This window comes from Tachypleus tridentatus, chromosome 3 (assembly GCF_004210375.1).
Source record: "Tachypleus tridentatus isolate NWPU-2018 chromosome 3, ASM421037v1, whole genome shotgun sequence".
NCBI classification, from domain to species: domain Eukaryota; kingdom Metazoa; phylum Arthropoda; class Merostomata; order Xiphosura; family Limulidae; genus Tachypleus; species Tachypleus tridentatus.
This window is the reverse complement of record NC_134827.1, coordinates 61,968,735-61,991,458: the sequence shown is the minus strand read 5'-3', so window position 1 is coordinate 61,991,458 and position 22,724 is coordinate 61,968,735. Positions and strand designations below refer to the sequence as shown.

Genomic DNA, 22,724 nt, shown 5'->3' with positions numbered 1-22,724 from the left:
TTTCTCAGCCCAAACGAGCCGTTTTTGCATATAAATTTCTCAACAAGTGGGTTTCTCGTCATCACTGATTGATATTGATAATTTATTTCATGCTTTTTTTCCTATTTATTTGCGTGTTAAAAAAGATGTGGAATTGTATTACTTATATACATTGGAAAGCTGGGCTTGACTTGACCAAGTGGGTTAAGGCGTTCAAATCGTAATCCGAGGGTCGCGGGTTCGAACCCCCGTCGCACCAAATATGCTCGCCCTTTTAGCCGTGGGGGGCGTTATAATGTGACGGTCAATCCCACTATTCGTTGGTAAAAGAGTAGTCCAAGAGTTGGCGGTGGGTGGTGATGACTAGCTGCCTTCCTTCTAGCCTCACACTGCTAAATTAGGGACGGCTAACTAGTAGCTTTGCGCGAAATTTAAAACAAACAAACAAACATTGAAATGTTTCGAATATTTCAAGAAGACATCACGATAATTCAGAAAATTATATACAATAAATTTCCAGCTCTTAAATAACGATAAATAATTAGTCTGATAAAGCAGCCCCCAGTGGCCCAGCGGTATGTCTGCTGACTTACAACGCTAAAACCGGGTTTCGATACCGGTGGTGGGCAGAGCACAGATAGCCCATTGTGTAGCGTTGTGTTTGAATCCAAACAATCAGCCCCCCAGTGGCTCAGTTGTATGTCTGCTGACTTACAACGCTAAAAACCGGGTTTCGAGACCGGTGGTGAGCAGAGCACAGATAGCCCATTATGTAGCTTTGTGCTTAATCGAAACACCAACAACTAATAAAGTAGGGTGTTTGTCTATCATCCCTAAGCGGTCGAGTGGCAATTCAATGGGCTGACAACGCTGAAGTCAGGGGTTTCGATTAACCTCGGTGGATACATCTGATATCCCGATGTGGCTTTACTATAAAAAGAACACATGTTCGTTTTTTGAATTGCACAAAATGTCACCCGGAGGGCTATCTGTGCAATCCGTCCGTAATTTGGAAACGTAAAAGCAGTTAGTCTATATCACAACCTGCCAAATGTTTACACCAAAATTTGTGGGTTTCTTTTTAAATAGGCAACACAATACTCTCACAATGTCTGTTGCGAGCGTTTCATAAAAACAAAACAAAATGGAAAAGTTCAGGGAAAGAATTTTATAGAAGACTAATAAAAGAGAGAGTTGTTTTATTTGTTAATTTGAATCTCGCGCAAAGGGCTATCTGCGCTAGCCGTCCCTAATTTAGCAGTGTAAGATTAGAGGGAAGACAGCTAGTCATCACCACTCACCGCCAACTCTTGGGCTACTCTTTTACCAACGAATAGTGGGATTAACCGTCACATTATAACACCCCACGGCTGGGAGGGCGAGTATGTTTGATGCGACCGGGATTCGAACCCGCGACCCTCGGATTACGAGTCGAACACCTTAACACGCTTAGCCATGCCGGGCCTTGGTTGTTAAGATGTTGAGACATCTGTATGACAAGCGATGCAATTTAAAAATAAGTCTAATTTCTTTTATTAAATTAATTGTAATGTTGACAAATAATTGCACGACTGTTAAAAGTATGAACTTACAAAATCATACAATTCATTTTAATTGCTTAATTAATCGATTATTCTATTCACCGAAAAAATGTGGATTATTTGTTTTAGCGTAATGCTACATATTTCAACATTATGCTGTAATTCTGTGAACTTAATACTAATTTGGTGAATAAAGCCTCGCGAGTAGGTCCAAAGACCTTTACTCGCTATTAAATCACGTCAATAGATGGCGATGCAAAGACGTTTGACACCGATGCCATTAGTTGGTCGTTTCTTCGTTAAGAGCAAAGTAACACAATAGGTTTGATTATCTATGCATTCAACATTGTTTTGTTATAGAAACCAGGATTGTATCGTTATAAGCCCTCAGACTTACTACTGAGCTACTGGTGTCGATCTGAAATATTCAGACCCAAAATGAAAATTTAAAAAAACGAAAAATATCAACCACAAAACCAAAACCCAAAACTATTCTGGACACGCCTAAAACTATTCACCAACATTGGAAATCACAACAAAATAGCTTAGACTTAACTCTGAAAAGGTATTGAAAGAAAACCTTTAAAATACGTTTAAAACACACCACGAACCAGACATTAATACATATTTTCATATTGGCCTGGCATGGCCTAGCGCATTAAGGCGTGCGCTTTGTAATCTGAGGGTCGTGGGTTAGCGCCCGAGCCGCGCCAAAACATGCTCGCCCTCCCAGCCGTGGGGCGTTATAATTTACGGTCAATCCCACTATTCGTTGGTAAAATAGTAGCCCAAGAGTTGGCGGTGGGTGGTGATGACTAGCTGCCTTCCCTCTAGTCTTACAGTGCTAAATTAGGGACGGCTAGCACAGATAGCCCTCGAGTTGCTTTGTGCGAAATTCCAAAACAAACAAACATATTTTTATAATAAAGTCAATAAGTTCACACAACTTAATAAAATTAAAATTATGTACACACCAGGTCACCAAAACTATAATAGAAATGGAAGTTAATCTAGCCATGAAAAATACAAATAACAAAACACCGGAAGAAGTGGCTTGCAAGCTATTTTCCTATAAAAACTACTTAGATATTATGCCAACACTTAACACCACTATTCAATTTATCATTCAGTTCTGGATACATCCAGGTTTATTGGAAGCAAGCAATAGTTTTTATGTTCCATAAAAAAGGAAAGTCTTCAAATAAACCAAAGAGTACTGGAAAATTCTCGAAATAATAATTAGTAATAGACTTTTAAATTTCTTAGAAATAACTTTAAAATTACCAGTAGTTCAAAACGGATTTAGAAAACGTAGACAGGCCACAGATGATCTGGTACTATTAACACTCCTACGAAAAGACGTTTCTAGTCCTGATTTCTCCAAGCCCGTTCCCCTGGCTGTGGTTTCGCTAGATAGTAGATAGGGACAGTGGGAATCTCGTTAATCCATTCATTAATGAATTTAAATGGCAATTTCATTTAAATACAAAATTATTAGCCTAATATTAATAACCTTTCAAGTTGCTCTGGGGCCTATTAGGCCCCACTTTTCGTAGGAGTGTTAATAGGAACAATAGCAGATAGTTTCAATAAAAATGAGTGCACTGTCGCCTGCTTTGTCGATATCGAAAACTTCCCACTCAGTGTCGCATAACGGATTAAGATACCATATGACAGAAATGGAACCACGCCAGGGAATTATTTGCTGGTGATCCAACTTTATGGAAAATAAAACCTGTAAACTAAATGTAAGGAGAGCTTTCTCAGAGCCATTTACACCAGAGGCTGGCGCCCCTAGAGAAAGGGTAGTTAACCCTATTTTATTCTTTTATATGTAATTAATCTGCTATGAAAAGACCCAAATTACGAGTTCGCGTCACAATTCGCGGGCGACGTAGCGATCAGCACCAACCTCATCCGTAGCAGCGACAAACCTACATTCCTTATTAAATGACTTGGAAGAACGCTGCCAAAAATATAGAATCAAAACAAACGTGCCTAAAAAACTAAGTAATACTATTTACAAGACATAACAAACATAAAAAAGATCCTTCTAAACTGTAGCGGCCCGGCATGGCCAGGTGGTTAAGGCACTCGACTCGTAACCCGAGGGTCGTGGGTTCGATTCCCTGTCACACTAAGCATACTCGCCCTTTCAGCCGTGGGGCGTTATAATGTGACGGTCAATCCCACTATTCGTTGGTAATAGAGTAGCCCAAAAGTTGGTGATGGGTGGTGATGACTAGCTGCCTTCCCTCTAGTCTTACACTGCTAAATTAGGGACGGCTAGCGCTGATAGCCCTCGAGTAGCTTTGCGCGAAATTCAAAACAAACAAACAAGCTTATGTATTTAGGCGCTACTTTTATCCAAGTTGGGCGTGTATATACTGTGATAGATCTCATGTATGTTTAATAGAGTTTAATTATAATATCTGACGAAGTTCCTTGATTTTACGGGTTGGACTTATTGCATAATTTCCGCGTTTCCAAATTCTGGTAGGCTTATTATTTGTATGTTTAACCCACGTTACCTTCGTATCGTAGGTTAAACCTACGACTTTTGCCAAAGTAGCGGGTAGTCTGTAGACGTATTCCGTGCATGTACAGTTTAGGTTTGTTTGTTTTAAGTTTCGCGCAAAGCTACTCAAGGGCTACCTGCGCTAGCTGTTCCTAATTTAGCAATGTAAGACTAGAGAGAAGGCAGCTAGTAATCACTACCCACCGCCAACTCTTGGGCTACTCTTTTACCAACGAATATTGAGATTGACCATCAGGGCTTAAAGGACGAGCATGTTTGGTGTGACGGGAACTCGAATCCGCGACCCTCGGATTACGAGTCAAATGCCTTAATCATCTGGCCATGCTGGACCTGGATAAAGATGTCCAACTGAACCTGACCCTTGCAAAACCCCTGGGAAAAACAAAGCAATGATAATATTATAATTGTAAAGAGATCTCATGCTAAACCAAAATCATGAGACTGTTGGAATTAGATAAATTAAATATTAAAATTTTGTTTTGGGGTATTTATAAACTGCTAATTTTTACCGAGTGAAACGATTACTAATTTATTCTGAGTTCAGTAACGTAAATAAACACGAAAATGTAGATTAATATCTCTAATAAAAGCAAATAATACATTATTACTAACTTTGAAAACATATTTTATAATACTGAACAAAACAACATCTTTGGTTTTGTGGTGCAAAACAACAAAAGCTGTAACATTCTGCCCTCTGGTGAAATTATGAAATACTAAATTTTAAAAACTGCAAAATATAAAAAAAAATGTTTATTTCTCTATTATTATATTGTGAAAAACATTACAATCAAGCTTGCAGTTTCGAACATAAATAAAAAACAATTTTGTGCAACGAATGTGTTAATTAAACACAGATCGATAGAAAGATGAATGGATAGATAGATGTTCATTCGCCAAACATTTTGTAAAATTTATTTTTATCAACATTGTGAATTTGCTATAATTTTTTTTGTTTTATAAAGTTTAATTTTGACTTTAACACGTTTAGAGCTCACTGTGATTTGTTTTTTAAATCAATGCATTTTGCTGAAATACGCTTGGCTATTTGCCAATTGGATAAAGTTATATTACTATATATACATATAAGTTAGGCCTAAAGTTCTACGAATCATTGGAGTTCAACACCACATATTTTGCTCTTTTTCTATTAACGTATTGTGTGCAAATAATATTTTCCCCATAGTTTACAGAAGCATGACCCTTGAATTATTATTAAGTTCCACTAAAACTTCTAAGAATTACGTGTATTTTACCATGTGTGTGTGTGTGTTTCTTATAGCAAAGCCACATCGGGCTAAGCCCACCGAGGGGAATCAAACCCTTCATTTTAGTGTTGTAAATCCTGAGACTTACCGCTGTACCAGCAGGGGACGTATTTTACCGAATTAGCTGTACAATGAATTATTCAACAACAACAATAATACGATTATTCTTTTGTTTTTAGGGTTAGAATTATTGCAGGTTTATAATACGAATATACTAATAAATGTTGACGTCGTAATAATAATTGAGTAAAGAATCATAAAGAAGATAATTTAGTAGACACATATAAAAAATTATTACCCATAGCTTATAGTGAGGCTTGTCTAAAAAACATTGCTAATAAATCATGGTGTTACTCTCAGTGGATAAGCGATAACTGTATGGAATTAATAACGCTAAATCTAGGATTCGATTCTTCACAGTGGTTTGTTTGTTTGTTTTTGAAATTCGCACAAAGCTACTCGAGGGCTATCTGTGCTAGCCGTCCCTAATTTAGCAGTGTAAGACTAGAGGGAAGGCAGCTAGTCATCACCACCCATCGCCAACTCTTGGGCTACTCTTTTACCAACGAATAGTGGGATTGACCGTCACATTATAACGCCCCCACGGTTTAACACGTTTCTCCACAGTGGACAGAGTGCATATTGCGCTCTGTGTGTTTTTTGTTAAAAACAAATAGATAAACAAACTAGCTAACTATAGGTCATTAGGAGTTTTAAATATAGGCATAGCAAATTTGAAAGTCAATGCTACTGTTGGTTAGCTATAATCTCTCTAATATATCGGTCCCCCCCTCGCTAGTGCAGCGGTAAATCTACGGATTTACAACACTTAAGTCAGAGGTTCGATTCCCCTCGGTGAGCTCAGCAGATAGCCCGATGTGGCTTTGCTATAAGAAAACACACGCGCCTCTAATATATAATAATGTTGTAACAATGTGTTCCCCTTAAAGACTTCTCAAGTGAAAAGAGTTGCCTTTGTTTTTTTAAACGAAATTTATATGAATAACACACTTAACATTGATTGTAATTAATAAAAAAATCAGTGACAAAAATCGCCTACGTAAAACAGATATAAGCGATCTTTGTCTGGGAACGAGGCTGACCAATAAGTTCACCAAAAAAGGTCTCCAGTCATACCTGGTTTAAGTGTTGCATACTTCATGTAGCTGAAAAATGAAAAGTGATAATTCCATACAAAGAAATTCCGGTCATGTCACCGTATTCAGTGGACTTAGACTTCTGTGCGAATGGATTGTTGAAATTGAAGCAAAAAAACAACAACAATAAAGTCCTCGCACAGTCGGTTGATTATGGAAAGATTGCAGGTAGAAGAAGTGTGCTTTGAGCTTGAAGACATTATGACGTATAGCTGTAGTTTAGAGCACAGTCGTTAGAAAGGGCAGGACCAGAAATGAGACATGGACTTTAACGTTGTAGTGAAGTTCTAACATCATTCTAACACAATGTATTGAACCATTTCTGTATGTTTTATCAATTTGTTAGTCAACTTATTAAGACAATGATAGTCCCTGTCTTCAGTTTCCAATATTGTTTTATTGTTTTGATTAATAAGCGTCAAATCTTACAAATATGAATTGATAATCGAATCTAATTTACAGCTAAAACGTTTGATTATTCGTTTAAAACTATCTGCGCTACCTTGTCTTATTTTGATGTGTTGTTTTGAATTAAGCATAAAGCTACACGATGGGCTATCTGTGCTCTGCCCACCACGGGTATCGAAACTCGGTTGTTAGCGTTGTAAGTCCGCAGACATACCGCTGAGTCACTGGGGGCGTCTTATTTTGAACCGTTAATCTAGTGCAGAGGCACCTGGTGAGAAATACTCACTACTAGTTCTTAGGTTGCTCTAATGAAATATAGATTCAGTACCAATGCCCTTATGGAGACACCGAAGGCTCTAAACTGAGAAAATATCCAGTGTCTCAGAGGCAAAACTGACTGCTTATGACATTAAAAAACAACGACCAAACAAATTGCGAAACGAAACGTGATCCATGGATTTGCACGCTAACCTCGAGTTCACGTCTGGTCTTTACGCTTCAATTACGGCCTTTTCCTTAACGTTCAAGTTATCTAAAACATTCAAAATGCATTCAGAGGAACGTATCAAAGAGATGAAAGTTTCTTTTTCATATCAGATATCATATTTATTATCACTACTCACAACAATCCACAATTTTCCTTCTTTGTCCGTGTGTCATATCATATAAGATCGCCAGGAACGTTTATAACTTTCAAACTAGGTCACCAGGTTTCATTCAAGTTTCCCTTGGAGATAAATTGATTAGAAGCTAAGGTCACTCCGTACCAAGGTACTAAGGCCAAGCTCGAGATTTTGCACGTCACGTACGATAAAGGAAGTGTAAGCACATTTTCGTCACATATGATTAAATATCTAATTGTTTTACCTCTGTCTCGCTTAACGCCGTTAGACCTGAAGGTCAAAGCGATTTACTTTGTCGTTCAGCTAAATAGTACCACGTCATATCAAAAGAGACACACCTTTAAATTCCCGGGCCTTCCATACGTGGTTTTTAAATTATACTGTCTTGATGCTTAATATATCACAGAAAAATGTATTTGTATTTATGCGCTAGAAAGAAACGTTTAATTCGATTGTAATTTATATTTTGTTTATTTATGGAATTTCGCACAAAGCTAGTCGTCCCTAATTTCGAAATGATAAATAGAGGGAAGGCAGCTATTCTACATCAGCTACCGCCAACTCTTGGGCTACTCGTTACTAATGAACAATAGAATCGAACGTCACATTATAACGCTCCCATGGCTGAAAGGGCGAGCATGTTTGGTGTGAAGGGGATTCGAACCCGCGACCCTCAGATTACAGTTCCAGTGCCCTAATCATTAGGTTATGAGTGAATAAAATAGTTATTTCAAGAAACTGATTCACAACTCAACTTTTACAGTTGTGTTTGATTGTTTTTAATCTAGAAGGTTCACAATAGGCTTAGACCGTATCTACGCTCCATCTAGTGCGTGTCAAAAAAGCTAGTTCTGGTTTACCGAGGTTTTTGTGTGTTTTTTTATTAAGGAAGTTCTTAAAATTTAAGTTTATCTTTGAAATCAAATACTTAACTTGACGATAAAACACAAGAAATAGCGAATATGACATGCCAAACTTCAGAATGTTACAAGTTATTAAAGAAATAAAACGACCACCCCTTTAAGCAACTCTGAAATTAAGCCTTTCCTTCCTTGTTATTTATAGAAAGCTGTATACAAGCACTGATTGGTTATCCATATAAAGATGTATACAAGCACTGATTGGTTAACCATACAAAGATGTATACAATCACTGATTGGTTATCCATACAAAGATGTATACAAGCACTGATTGATTATCCATACAAAGATGTATACAAGCACTGATTGGCTATCCATACAAAGATGTATACAAGCACTGATTGGTTATCCATACAAAGATGTATACAAGCACTGATTGGTTATCCATACAAAGATGTATACAAGCACTGATTGGTTATCCATACAAAGATATATACAAGCACTGATTGGTTATCCATACAAAGTTGTATACAAGCACTGATTGGTTATCCATACAAAGATGTATACAAGCACTGATTGATTATCCATACAAAAATGTATACAAGCACTGATTGGCTATCCATACAAAGATATATACAAGCACTGATTGGTTATCCATACAAAGTTGTATACAAGCACTGATTTGTTATCCATACAAAGATGTATACAAGCACTGATTGGTTATCCATACAAAGATGTATACAAGCACTGATTGGTTATCCATACAAAGATGTATACAAGCACTGATTGGTTATCCATACAAAGATGTATACAAGCATTGATTGGTTATCCATACAAAGATGTATACAAGCACTGATTGGTTATCCATACAAAGATGTATACAAGCACTGATTGATTATCCATACAAAGATGTATACAAGCACTGATTGGCTATCCATACAAAGATGTATACAAGCACTGATTGGTTATCCATACAAAGATGTATACAAGCACTGATTGGTTATCCATACAAAGATGTATACAAGCACTGATTGGTTATCCATACAAAGATGTATACAAGCACTGATTGGTTATCCATACAAAGATATATACAAGCACTGATTGGTTATCCATACAAAGTTGTATACAAGCACTGATTGATTATCCATACAAAGATGTATACAAGCACTGATTGGTTATCCATACAAAGATGTATACAAGCACTGATTGGTTATCCATACAAAGATGTATACAAGCACTGATTGGCTATCCATACAAAGATGTATACAAGCACTGATTGGTTATCCATACAAAGATGTATACAAGCACTGATTGGTTATCCATACAAAGATGTATACAAGCACTGATTGGTTATCCATACAAAGATGTATACAAGCACTGATTGGTTATCCATACAAAGATATACACAAGCACTGATTGGTTATCGATACAAAGTTGTATACAAGCACTGATTTGTTATCCATACAAAGATGTATACAAGCACTGATTGGTTATCCATACAAAGATGTATACAAGCACTGATTGGTTATCCATATAAAGATGTATACAAGCACTGATTGGCTATCCATACAAAGATGTATACAAGCACTGATTGGTTATCCATACAAAGATGTATACAAGCACTGATTGGTTATCCATACAAAGATGTATACAAGCACTGATTGGTTATCCATACAAAGATGTATACAAGCACTGATTGGTTATCCATACAAAGATGTATGCAAGCACTGATTGGTTATCCATACAAAGATGTATACAAGCACTGATTTGTTATCCATACAAAGATGTATACAAGCACTGATTGGTTATCCATACAAAGATGTATACAAGCACTGATTGGTTATCCATACAAAGATGTATACAAGCACTGATTGGTTATCCATACAAAGATGTATACAAGCACTGATTGGTTATCCATACAAAGATGTATACAAGCACTGATTGATTTTCCATACAAAGATGTATACAAGCACTGATTGGCTATCCATACAAAGATATATACAAGCACTGATTTGTTATCCATACAAAGTTGAAAACAAGCACTGATTTGTTATCCATACAAAGATGTATACAAGCACTGATTGGTTATCCATACAAAGATGTATACAAGCACTGATTGGTTATCCATACAAAGATGTATACAAGCACTGATTGGTTATCCATACAAAGATATATACAAGCACTGATTGGTTATCCATACAAAGTTGTATACAAGCACTGATTTGTTATCCATACAAAGATGTATACAAGCACTAATTGGTTATCCATACAAAGATGTATACAAGCACTGATTGGTTATCCATACAAAGATGTATACAAGCACTGATTTGTTATCCATACAAAGTTGTATACAAGCACTGATTTGTTATCCATACAAAGATGTATACAAGCACTGATTGGTTATCCATACAAAGATGTATACAAGCACTGATTGGTTATCCATACAAAGATGTATACAAGCACTGATTGGTTATACATACAAAGATGTATACAAGCACTGATTTGTTATCCATACAAAGATGTATACAAGCACTGATTTGTTATCCATACAAAGATGTATACAAGCACTGATTGGTTATCCATACAAAGATGTATACAAGCACTGATTGGTTATCCATACAAAGATGTATACAAGCACTGATTGGTTATCCATACAAAGATGTATACAAGCACTGATTGATTTTCCATACAAAGATGTATACAAGCACTGATTGGCTATCCATACAAAGATATATACAAGCACTGATTGGTTATCCATACAAAGTTGTATACAAGCACTGATTTGTTATCCATACAAAGATGTATGCAAGCACTGATTGGTTATCCATACAAAGATGTATACAAGCACTGATTGGTTATCCATACAAAGATGTATACAAGCACTGATTGGTTATCCATACAAACATATATACAAGCACTGATTGGTTATCCATACAAAGTTGTATACAAGCACTGATTGGTTATCCATACAAAGATGTATACAAGCACTGATTTGTTATCCATACAAAGTTGTATACAAGCACTGATTTGTTATCCATACAAAGATGTATACAAGCACTGATTGGTTATCCATACAAAGATGTATACAAACACTGATTGGTTATCCATACAAAGATGTATACAAGCACTGATTGGTTATCCATACAAAGATGTATACAAGCACTGATTGATTATCCATACAAAGATGTATACAAGCACTGATTGGTTATCCATACAAAGATGTATACAAGCACTGATTGGTTATCCATACAAAGATGTATACAAGCACTGATTGGTTATCCATACAAAGATGTATACAAGCACTGATTGGCTTAACCAAACAATTTACATTGTCACCGTGGAAACGAAAAAAACAACTTTTTGTTCCACTTCGTGATGAAATGTTTATGAAAGTAGATTTTCCTTAAATGTGCCAGTGACAACCTAAAGATTGAAATAACATAATAATAAATTTATTTATGTCGATTGGTTAGATTATATAATTAAAATTAATTTTTTTCAGGTTTTTAAAATCAAAAAGCAATAAACAACAGGTAACTTGAAAACATCTCACACGATATAGATTTGTCTTGAAAGTATGTACAAACATTGTGTGAAGAATAAATTTCTCAATCGATCGATGTGGCGTGAAATAAAAATGTATTCGTAAAGTTAATGTTTTACCAGTTATAAATGTAAGTAGTGTTTCTGTTTTTTTCTTTTTGTTCTAAATATGTCAGTAATGACCCACCTTTACGGAGCTCTATATATGAGTCGATCTATTTGTTTTAGATGAAAGCCAATTAAGCCACCTATTGTCTCCACCTCGGGAAATTGAGCCTTGAATTTTAGTGTTATAAAACTAGGAAAGTTTTGCAGTTTATTATTGCTAAATCGTATTTGACAGGTCCAAATGCGATATTCTAGAAAAAGTTAAGAGACAAACAAACACACAAACTAGCTACCCTCAAAGTATAAAAGGATTTTATTCGATGACAAAATAATTCTAGTAGCTGCTGAACACGTGTTTGTGACAAATACTGAGTGTTCACTTCATGAGGTTTAAATAAAACATTTTAATTCTAGAATTGAAAAGCGGATCTCAATGGTGAGCACATCATATATATCCGATTAGGCAGCTTTTGGTTAAGAAAATAAATTAAGTGAAAGATAACTTATGTTATTGTTCGAAAATGTTTGTTGCTTGCTTATTTTACAACGAGAAATATGCTAATTATTAACAATTTAAATACGCAGGTTATATAAATAAATTATTATAAGTTTGAACATTGCGTACATATATATATATCATTCAATATCGTTATTGTTTAATACATAATTGACTGTGGTTAGAACACTTTATTTTGTCAAGTACTGGAATGTTACTTCAAGTTAAGCTGTTAAAACTGTTTTAACAACCTTTATAACCAACAGTATTAAAACTTTAACCTGCTAGAAAGTAAATTTAACATCTTAATGGGTGATCTGCGAGCACCCCGCTAATACAGCGGTATGTCTCCGGATTTACAACAATTTTTTAGCAAGGTATCTTACAATGTTTTTTTTTTCTTTTCCATGTGCTAATTATTTAACTAGTGTTTAATTTATTGTATCACTATAATGGTAGGTTGGTAACAAAGATACCTGTTATGTGCTTTGTTAAGATGAAGTGTATTTTTTTCTACAAGTTTTCTTTTTTATCACAAGTGTTCCATTGTTTTTGTTTTATTAATGTTTTTCTTGTGATTTGATTTAGATACTTACCGCTAACTATTACTTCATTTTATATTTTCTAATACATTTTACACCTTTTGTTGTAATTTTTTAACAAGGTGGTATCTTACAATGTTTTCTTTCTATGTGCTAATTATTTAACTAGTGTTTTATTTCATGTATTTTTGTTTATACCCCCTCTTGGAAGTGGGATGAATAAAGAATAAAAAAATCCGGATTTACAACGCTAAAATCAGGGGTTCGATTCCCCTCGGTGGGCTCAGCAGATAACCCGCGGTGGCTTTGCTATAAGCAAACACACACACACACACTGTTATGCGGAAAACACTGTCCATGAATTTATTTCACCAAGTTTCTAATCCTGTTTTACTATTGGGTTAACGTACTTTCATTAGAAAGAAATGTCTGATATGTGCTGATAACAAACGGACTTAGAAAGAAGAACTCTGTTCGTATGTAACACAATTAGCCGTGGTCCATGCTGGCAGTAGTGCGTAAGATTTGCCTTGACTAAAAATTCAACAACACAAAATTATTACCAATAATAGCTGCCGTCATACAACAAACGGTATTATAGAGCTTAAAAATATTATTATATGCATTCTATTGATATGTCTAATTGAAAACAGTTTTCTTAAGTCTTCCACGAGATTAAATAATCAAAGATGTCCATTTAAGTTTATCATATAAACAAGAAATACTGAGTAAACGTAATCCAGTCACCTAACAGTAAAATTGAGTAAAAAATTACTCGTTTATATTGTGGGTGTTTGTGTTTTTCTAATAGCAAAGCCACATCGAGCTATCTGCTGAGCCCACTGAGGGGAATCGAACCCCTTACGTTGGAGTTGTAAATCTGCAGACTTATCGCTGTACTAGTGGGGAGCCGTCCACATTGTTTGTTTGTTTCCGAATTTCGCACAAACCTACTCGAGGGCTATCTGTACTGCCTATCCCTAATTTAGCAGTGTAAGACTAGAGGGAAGGCAGCTAGTCATCACAACCCACCGCCAACTCTTGGGCTACTCTTTTACCAACGAATAGTGGGATTAACCGTCACATTATAACGCCCCCACGGCTGAAAGGGCGAGCATTTTTGGCGCCACCGGGATGCGAACCCGCGATCCTCAGATTACGAGTCGCACACCTTAACACGCTTGGCCATGCCGGGCCCCGTCCATATTGAAACAATGAATTTCTTTCATGTGAAATGCAAATAAGAAAGAACCATAAGTTCGATAGCTTACTGACGGCTTATATCTAATCATTTACAACCAGGCTATAAACTTTTATGTGACATTCTGTAAATTCTCCGACTACAAAACAATCCCATGTGATTATGATGTCAATATCATGGTAGAAAATGACATTAACTTTGTAATTCTAAACACATTGATAATATTAAATAAAAAAGTTACATACTTTTAATTACTTTAAAACAGAAACATGAACTTATTTATTATTGAACTAATTCAATGTTTCTTTAAAAAAATATATTATTTTTCCATTTCTTTGAACAGATAGTGGAAACGTAATTTTCCACTACAGTAATCTGTAGTTGTAGTAGTGAGCCATAATATAAGGTTTTGAGTAAACTTGTTTACATGTAATACTACACATACCATTTATATTTTTACAGTAGAAAAAAATAAAACCTTGGTACATTTTCCATACCGTACTGGTAAATACGATAAGCGGAGCACTGAATGACATTGACTGCACCAGCGTACCAGCCAAACCGAGTTTTCTAGGTGAAATTGAAATTTAAAAAGAAAAATGCACACGTTGCGGACAACGTATGAGACCTTGGAGTTTTATGGATTATAATGCGTGAAGAAAAAAAAATATTTTTGGAAGTATAAAAGGAACCAGGTTTCTTCTTGTCATACGTTGAACAATACTTCTCTTGTTGCCTTAGTAACAGCTTTAACAAACTACAAACCATGAAAACTCTGGTAAGTTAGGCTTAACGTACTAAATAAGCACTTTAATATTGTTCATAGTTTATTTGGTAAGCTAGAAAGCAAAAATGGATTTTTAATAATTGTTTTTTAGGTATTCCGATAATTCCGTCAAAGATAACGTAAAACCTAAGACTGTATTTCAGTCAGTTTGATTGAAAAAGTTAAATTTACCTAAATAAAGTATCAATTATTAGCAATAACACGGAAACATAATAATGCATTTATAAGTATTTCAAGCGTGTTATACTTATTAATATTTAAACTGCAATGTTTTAGATAATAAAACGAAAGCGCCACCTATCAGAAATTAATATTTGAAAAATGTAATTTTTATATTTAGCCACTAAGGTTCCTGGAACAGAAAATAACAACACATAAACAATTTAATAATTTCAATGTTTTTATCTGATATTGTGTTCTGTTATTTTCCTTCATTTTCGTAGTCGATAGATTGTCACTGTAACATTAAGCCTAAACTAAACAAAGCATGGTGAACTTTGATTTATTTGAAAACAATTCTATATTTCCCATTAATAACGCTACAGCATCATTTTTGTATAGGTTGCCCTCACTTTTCTTGCCCTGTGCTCCGTGTCTTTCGCTGGCCTGTTAGGCGGCGGCTTCCTTGGAGGTTTTCCTTACGGAGGTTACTATGGTGGTTACTATGGGGGAGCTGGAGCTGTTACAGGTAGCTCTGCCGTAACCCACAGCTTCGATAACCAACGTGCTCTTAATGGTTATGGTTATGGATACCCAGGTTATGGTTCTGGATACGGCTACGCTGGCTACGGATACCCAGGCTATGGTTATGGTTATGCTGGCTACGGATACCCAGGCTATGGTTATGGTTATGCCGGCTACGGCTATCCAGGTTATGGCTACAGTGCTGGTTATTATGGAGGTCTTGGCTACAAGTTCCACTAAACTGACATCGGTAAGAATGTAACATATCTCAAACACATTGCTATTGAAAAGTAAAACCAAAATTGTAATAATTTATGTTATACATATATATGATTAAAACATATACGTATATACTCAAACAATCAGATATTAGCTAGTTTAGGAAAAAAAACAAAAAAAACATTAACGCCAAAACGCCTCAAGAGGTGTCGCTCTGTCACTTTTCCCTATTTTGATCTGCAGTTTCCCATTATTACATGACTATTATACAAGTTAGTATAAAAACTTACAAGATGTATGTTTAAATGAACTTCAATAGATTTTGAAATTCTGAGAATTCTTTTTGTTTATGTATACAACGTATAGTTTACTGCTATGAAAAGTTTACCTTGAATTAACTTCGGTCATAGCTAATAGTATTTCATAATTTATATGCAAAAACGGCTCGTTTGGGCTGAGAAAACACTTTACATAGAAGAGCGAACAACGTTTCGACCTTCTTCGGTCATCGTCAGGTTCACGTTGTTCGCTCTTCTATGTAAAGTGTTTCTCAGCCCAAACGAGCCGTTTTGCATATAAATTCTCAACAAGTGGGTTCTCGTCATCACTGATTAGTATTTCATAATATTCTGCATAACTTAATAGAAACAAAGCTAGTTGAAAATGAGGGACTCACATAGTCGCACCAAACATGCTCGCCCTCCCAGCTGTGGGGGCGTTATAATGTCACAATCAATCCCACTATTCGTTGGTAAAAGAGTAGCCCAAAAGTTGACGGTGGGTGGTGATGACTAGCTGCCTTCCCTCTAGTCTTACACTGCTAAATTAGGGACGGCTAGCGCAGATAGCCCTCGAGTAGCTTTGCGCAAAATTCAAAACAAACAAACAAACACATAGTTGTGTGTCTAATAAATGGTATTTATAATAACTAGTTTCTTTTCGTATGCGTTTCAAGCAGCCAATAATTATTAACTAGATATCATTATAATTATATAAATTTCTGTATTAATTCAAAGCTTTAATTTCATATTCTTACAGGATGAATCCTCTCTCTGTGCAGCTAGACTTACAAGAAATTGAGAAATCGACTCTCTATACTATTTGTGTGTACATAGTTAATGTTTATAATGTAATTGGCTAGTTAATAAATCTGAACTTCTTGCAGTCGTGCCTTAGTTTGATGTCTCTACTCACACGTCTTTTAATGAAACAAAAATAATATATTTTTAACCAAAACATTCCGTTTAAAACGACCTTGTTGACATTATTAACGTAATTTACAATAAATAGTTGTAGCATGACGATAATTTACAATAAAACAGTTGGAGCATGACGATAATTTACAATAAAAAGTTGGAGCATGACGATAATTTACAATGAACAATTGTAGCATGACGATAATTTACAATGAACAATTGTAGCATGACGATAATTTACAATAAACAGTTGTAGCCTGACGATAATTCACAATAAACAATTGTAACGTGACGATAATTTACAATAAACAATTGTAACGTGACGATAATTTACAATGAACAATTGTAGCGTGACGATAATTTACAATAAACAGTTGTAGCATGACGATAATTTACAATAAACAGTTGTAGCCTGACGATAATTTACAATGAACAATTGTAGCATGACGATAATTTACAATGAACAATTGTAGCATGGTGGTTAAAACGTTGTCCCAAAAATGACTGAATTGTCGCGTATCTCTTGGAATTGTTGTAATAATGTATTTATCACGTGAAACATGAAAACTGAGGAGTGAAAGGAGAAAGACATGCACTTTCTTCAATGTGATATAAAAACACATTTTTTTTCAAAAGGAAAACTCATCTGTCATATTGTTATATTAGCTGCAGCTACTTAATGAGAAACATGTCTTCAGCTAAATAACTGTATTCAATACGATACAATCAACACAATACTAGACTACCGAAATAAAGTAAACAAAAACTACTGTTTAAGATTGTCATAGATTACTTTATCTTGATACAGAACAATAAAAATAAGGTTCTTTAAATTTTTATTGTGATTTCTTACTGAAAAATTTCATAAACTGTGAAATAATTGTGTAGATAAAGTAGGTTTCCACGAAAATTTACTTGTTTTATATTTTTAAATATATATATAAACTGACTGATGTTCAAAAATTTATATGAGATATTTAGTATCGCAATTTATTTTTTGCAGCTCGTTTTCACATGTTATTGTAGACTGTATTTTTAGCCGATATTGTACATGTGTAATTTTGTTACAATGTTACAGGTTTCAAGAAAAAAAATTCAACTTTACTCAATTTCAATTTTAAGTGCACTGGACTTTTTAGTCAGGGAGTCACCTAAACCCTCAACTGGCAACTTGCGGGTCCGTGGTTAGAATCTCATCACGAAACGCGCTCACCCTTCAGCCGTGTAAAATTATAATGTGACGGCCAACTCAACACCAGCTCTTGGGTTACTCCAATCAAACAGTGTGGAGTTGGCCCTCACATTATAATTTTACACGGCTGAAGGGTGAGCACGTTTCGTGATGGGATTCTAACCACGGACCCGCAAGTTGCCAGTTGAGGGTTTAGGTGACTCCCTGACTAGAAAGTCCAGTGCACTTAAAATTGAAATTGAGTAAAGTTGAATTTTGTTTCTTGAAACCTATAACATTGTCACTTCCTAATTAGGGTTAGATAAATGAGACCTCTCTCGATTAGCCTTGTACGGAATTAATTAGAAACTTTCTAATTAGGTGAGCCCCAGATGTAAAAGGTGAATACCGAAAGTAATTAATAATATTAATTAATCTGAACAAATGAAAGATGAGAGAATTAAATAAACATTGTGACTTCTATTTCTCAGTCCAATACATTTTGTGACCTGGTACGTTTCATTTAGCATCTGTAATGTTTCAAAGGAGACCCAAACCCCGAGAACTTTGGAACAATTGATCTTTGCCCTTCAGGAGAATCAAAGAATATTTGTAGAGTAAAAAGAAAGGTTATCTGAAACGAAAATATATCTGCTCTGAGAACTTGACATACTAGTGATGGTTACTATGGTTTCATATTTCCCCGTATACTAACAAGTTCTTAATACACTTTAGGAATATGAACACATTTGCAACCAGCATCGTCTGTGGTTTATTTAACAGAAGTACAATGTCCAGTTTAACTAAACGTTTATGATATTCTATTAAAACTTGTATTACCAACTTAAAGGTACAAGCTGTTCATTGCTTATAAAATGACTTACTGTTGATAGCCTAAAATTGTTTGTTTGTTTTGAATTTCGCGCAAAGCTACTCGGAGACTATCTGCGCTCGCCGTCCATAATTTAGCAGTGTAAGACTAGAGGGAAGGCAGCTAGTCATCACCACCCACCGCCAACTCTTGGGCTACTCTTTTACCAACGAATAGTGGGATTGACCGTCACATTATAACGCCTACACGGCCGAAAGGGCGAGCCTAAAATAACAAGTCTATATTTTTATTGAATGTGCTTGTTTAACGGATGCATACCTTGAAATAGTTGTTGGAAACAAAAACTTTGTGAAAACAATACCTAAACACCCTAGAAGGTGGGACACATATTTTGTATTTCTAATTACTTTTACTCACGGCCAAGAGCATCAAAATGTAGAATGTAATCAACACTGAAACAAACAATGGTAGAAGTGTCAGTGTCGTGACCTTGTTTTGAAATTACGATAGATTTTTAAAGGACTTTAAATATAAGTTTACTAATGCTACAAAAATTCCGTTATTAATCCATAACAATACTTTATTCAATATATATTCCTTCTCTTATCTAAGCCTTTCGTGTATTTCTAGAAGTTAAATGATTTACCGAGGTTAAAAGGTATTTCTCAGCCTTCATTACGTTAATTATCTTAACAGTAGCATGATTGTTATCAGCAAGAATAATAGGAAAAAAAGGATATAAATTGATGCCAGAGACGGGAATAGACAATGACATCACTCCAGAGTCTTAACCACTAAGCCTAATATTTCATTCAGAGCTTTCTCGAACTTTCGAACATCATGAAGCTGGTGAGTACCTACTACGTTTTAAGTTCTATTTCTTAGTATCTAACAGAAAATGAGTTGATCTAATACAACAACATTAAATAGTTAAACTCGACACGGTTGTCGTTCGGGGATTAAAAAATGTTTTTATTGGGATTTTCAAACTAATGAATTAGTTTGTGTAGTAACTTCCAACTTATTAATGTTTCGAAGAGAATTCATACGTATATGAAAATACGTTTGTAGCCTAACCACTATTAATGTCGAAAATTATACTACATGAAAATAAAATTACGATATGACAAATATCTCATTTGTGGCCCGACATGGCCAGGTGGGTTAAGGTGTTCGAGTCGTAACCCGAGGGTCGTGGGTTTGAATCCCGGTCGCACCAAAACATGCTCGCCATTTCAGCCGTGTACTCTTTAGACGTAGAGTTGGGTTAAGACTGTACTTTTCAGAGGTAGAGTTGGTTTAAGACTGTACTCTTCAGAGGTAGAGTTGGTTTAAGACTGTACTCTTCAGAGGTAGAGTTGGTTTAAGACTGTACTCTTCAGACGTAGAGTAGATTTAAGACTGTACTCTTTAGACATAGAGTTGGTTAAGGTGGGTTAAGGTGTTTGACTCGTAACCCGAGGGTCGTGGGTTCGAATCCCGGTAGCACCAAAATATGCTCGCCATTTCAGAGGTTTAAGTTCAGAGGTTTAAGCTCGCCAGTTCAAAGATGTAGAGTTGGTTTAAGGCTGTACTCTTTAGACGTAGAGTTGGTTTAAAACTGTAGTCTTCAGAGGCATATTTGTTTAAGACAGTTTATTAACAACTCCCTTCTTTCTTTACAAAGTTCTTTGCCCTCGTCCTGCTGACTGTTTGTAGCGTCGCTCTAAGTGGATATTCGTACGGCTACAACACCGGAACGTCTTCCGTCAATGTGAACCAGGATTACGGTCTACCCTACACCGGCCATTACAGATATCACAACTACGTCAGACCTGTTTACTACACTGGTCACCGCAACCTTCCCTACAGCTACGGGTTGGGACAAAATTATGGGCTGGGATATGTAGGCGTCGGCTACAACTACGTCCCACGTTACTATAGCGGTTTGGGCTATAACCAAGGGCTGAATTATTACGGTTACGTTCAAAAACCAGTAGGCTATTCATCCTATAACTACATGTATTAGGACAGAGGTGAGTTCGTATCAACCATCTTCAAGAGTGGACTAGTCTTCCAGTTGAACCTTTACTGTGCCAACTGTAATCGATTAACAGTAAAAGAAAATAGGCTATTTGTATATATACAATAACTGCATGAAATTCAAATATTAGTAAAATATATAAGTACACAATCACCACAACTAAAGACGTTTGTTGTTTGTTTATTAAGACTGTACTCCTTAGACGTAGAGTTGTTTTAAGACTGTACTCTTCAGAGGTAGAGTAGGTTTAAGAGTGTACCCTTTAGAGGTAGAGTAGGTTTAAAACTGTACTCTTCAGAGGTAGAGTAGGTTTAAAACTACTCTTCAGAGACAGAGTAGGTTTGAGACTGTACTCTTCAGAGGTGAGTTGGTTTAAGACTGTACTCTTTAGAGGTAGAGTAGGTTTAAAACTGTAGCGTTTGTTGTTTGTTTATTAATTTAACCTCATTTATGAAAGCACTAAGATGGAACTGAAGAGAAGTAATATTAAGTGGCAAATAAATACCAATAAAGCGTCTGGAAGAAAATTATTAGTGGTGGAACATTAATGTCTCTTAAATTAATAGCGTATTACATCAATACACTTCTTCCTTATGCTTATATATCTTCGGTTGCCATCCTATTATTATATTAGCGTAACGCACTTCTTTATTATAGTTACCCTTAGACTGCCAAAGTGTTAGTCCTAACAATATAATCCTTAGATTGCCAAAGTGTTAGTCCTAACAATATAACCCTTAGACTGCCAAAGTGTTAGTCCTAACAATATAACCCTTAGACTGCCAAAGTGTTAGTCCTAACAATATAACCCTTAGACTGCTAAAGTGTTAGTCCTAACAATATAACCCTTAGACTGCCAAAGTGTTAGTCCTAACAATATAACCCTTAGACTGCCAAAGTGTTAGTCCTAACAATATAACCCTTAAACTGCCAAAGTGTTAGTCCTAACAATATAACCCTTAGACTGCCAAAGTGTTAGTCCTAACAATATAACCCTTAGACTGCCAAAGTGTTAGTCCTAACAATATAACCCTTAGACTGCCAAAGTATTAGTCATAACAATATAACCCTTAGACTGCCAAAGTGTTAGTCCTAACAATATAACCCTTAGACTGCCAAAGTGTTAGTCATAACAATATAACCTGTACTTGAAATATGTTTAAACACTGTCGTGGTGAGAAGCCTTTTCATGTTTTACTGTTTCTTTTTTTATAGTTCCAAGAGAACTGCGCTATCGACCAGAAACACCAGATAACCCTCATTCAAATTAATATAGTGTTAAAGTGTATTTTTATATAATATGTATCTTTTGGTATATTAATAAAAAAATTGTTGATACAATCTCGTCAACTGGTAGTGATTCTTTTCAAAAGCGTACTCTGGTGTACGAGAATGAATTTAATAAAATATGTTTTCAATAATTGAAAATAAGACATTATTTTATACCTTTCTGAAACCTTAAGGTAAACAGTGGGGTAGTGCTAAATATGGTTGAATCACTCTAAGTAAGTCAGGCAAAATGATTTCGATTCTTGTGATTAGAGAGT

General features: G+C 35.5%; 2 protein-coding genes and 1 long non-coding RNA gene across 3 annotated transcripts in view; 2 read left to right on the top strand and 1 right to left on the bottom strand.

The window, feature by feature from the left end:
* The window catches only part of LOC143246970 (uncharacterized), a gene marked incomplete in the record, with an annotated part of 413,509 nt that overhangs the window by 240,698 nt on the left and 150,087 nt on the right, over window positions 1-22,724 (bottom strand).
* LOC143246959 (uncharacterized) lies at window positions 14,886-17,119 on the top strand. Its single transcript, XM_076494233.1, has 3 exons — window positions 14,886-15,043; window positions 15,614-15,986; window positions 16,994-17,119. The coding sequence occupies exons 1-2, from the start codon at window positions 15,032-15,034 to the stop codon at window positions 15,974-15,976; spliced, it is 375 nt and encodes a 124-aa protein (XP_076350348.1). The 5' UTR covers window positions 14,886-15,031; the 3' UTR covers window positions 15,977-15,986; window positions 16,994-17,119.
* On the top strand, window positions 19,845-22,518 carry LOC143246963 (uncharacterized). The gene is made up of 3 exons (XM_076494236.1): window positions 19,845-20,003; window positions 20,821-21,169; window positions 22,393-22,518. Exons 1-2 carry the CDS (start codon window positions 19,995-19,997, stop codon window positions 21,160-21,162), a joined length of 351 nt encoding a protein of 116 aa, XP_076350351.1. The 5' UTR covers window positions 19,845-19,994; the 3' UTR covers window positions 21,163-21,169; window positions 22,393-22,518.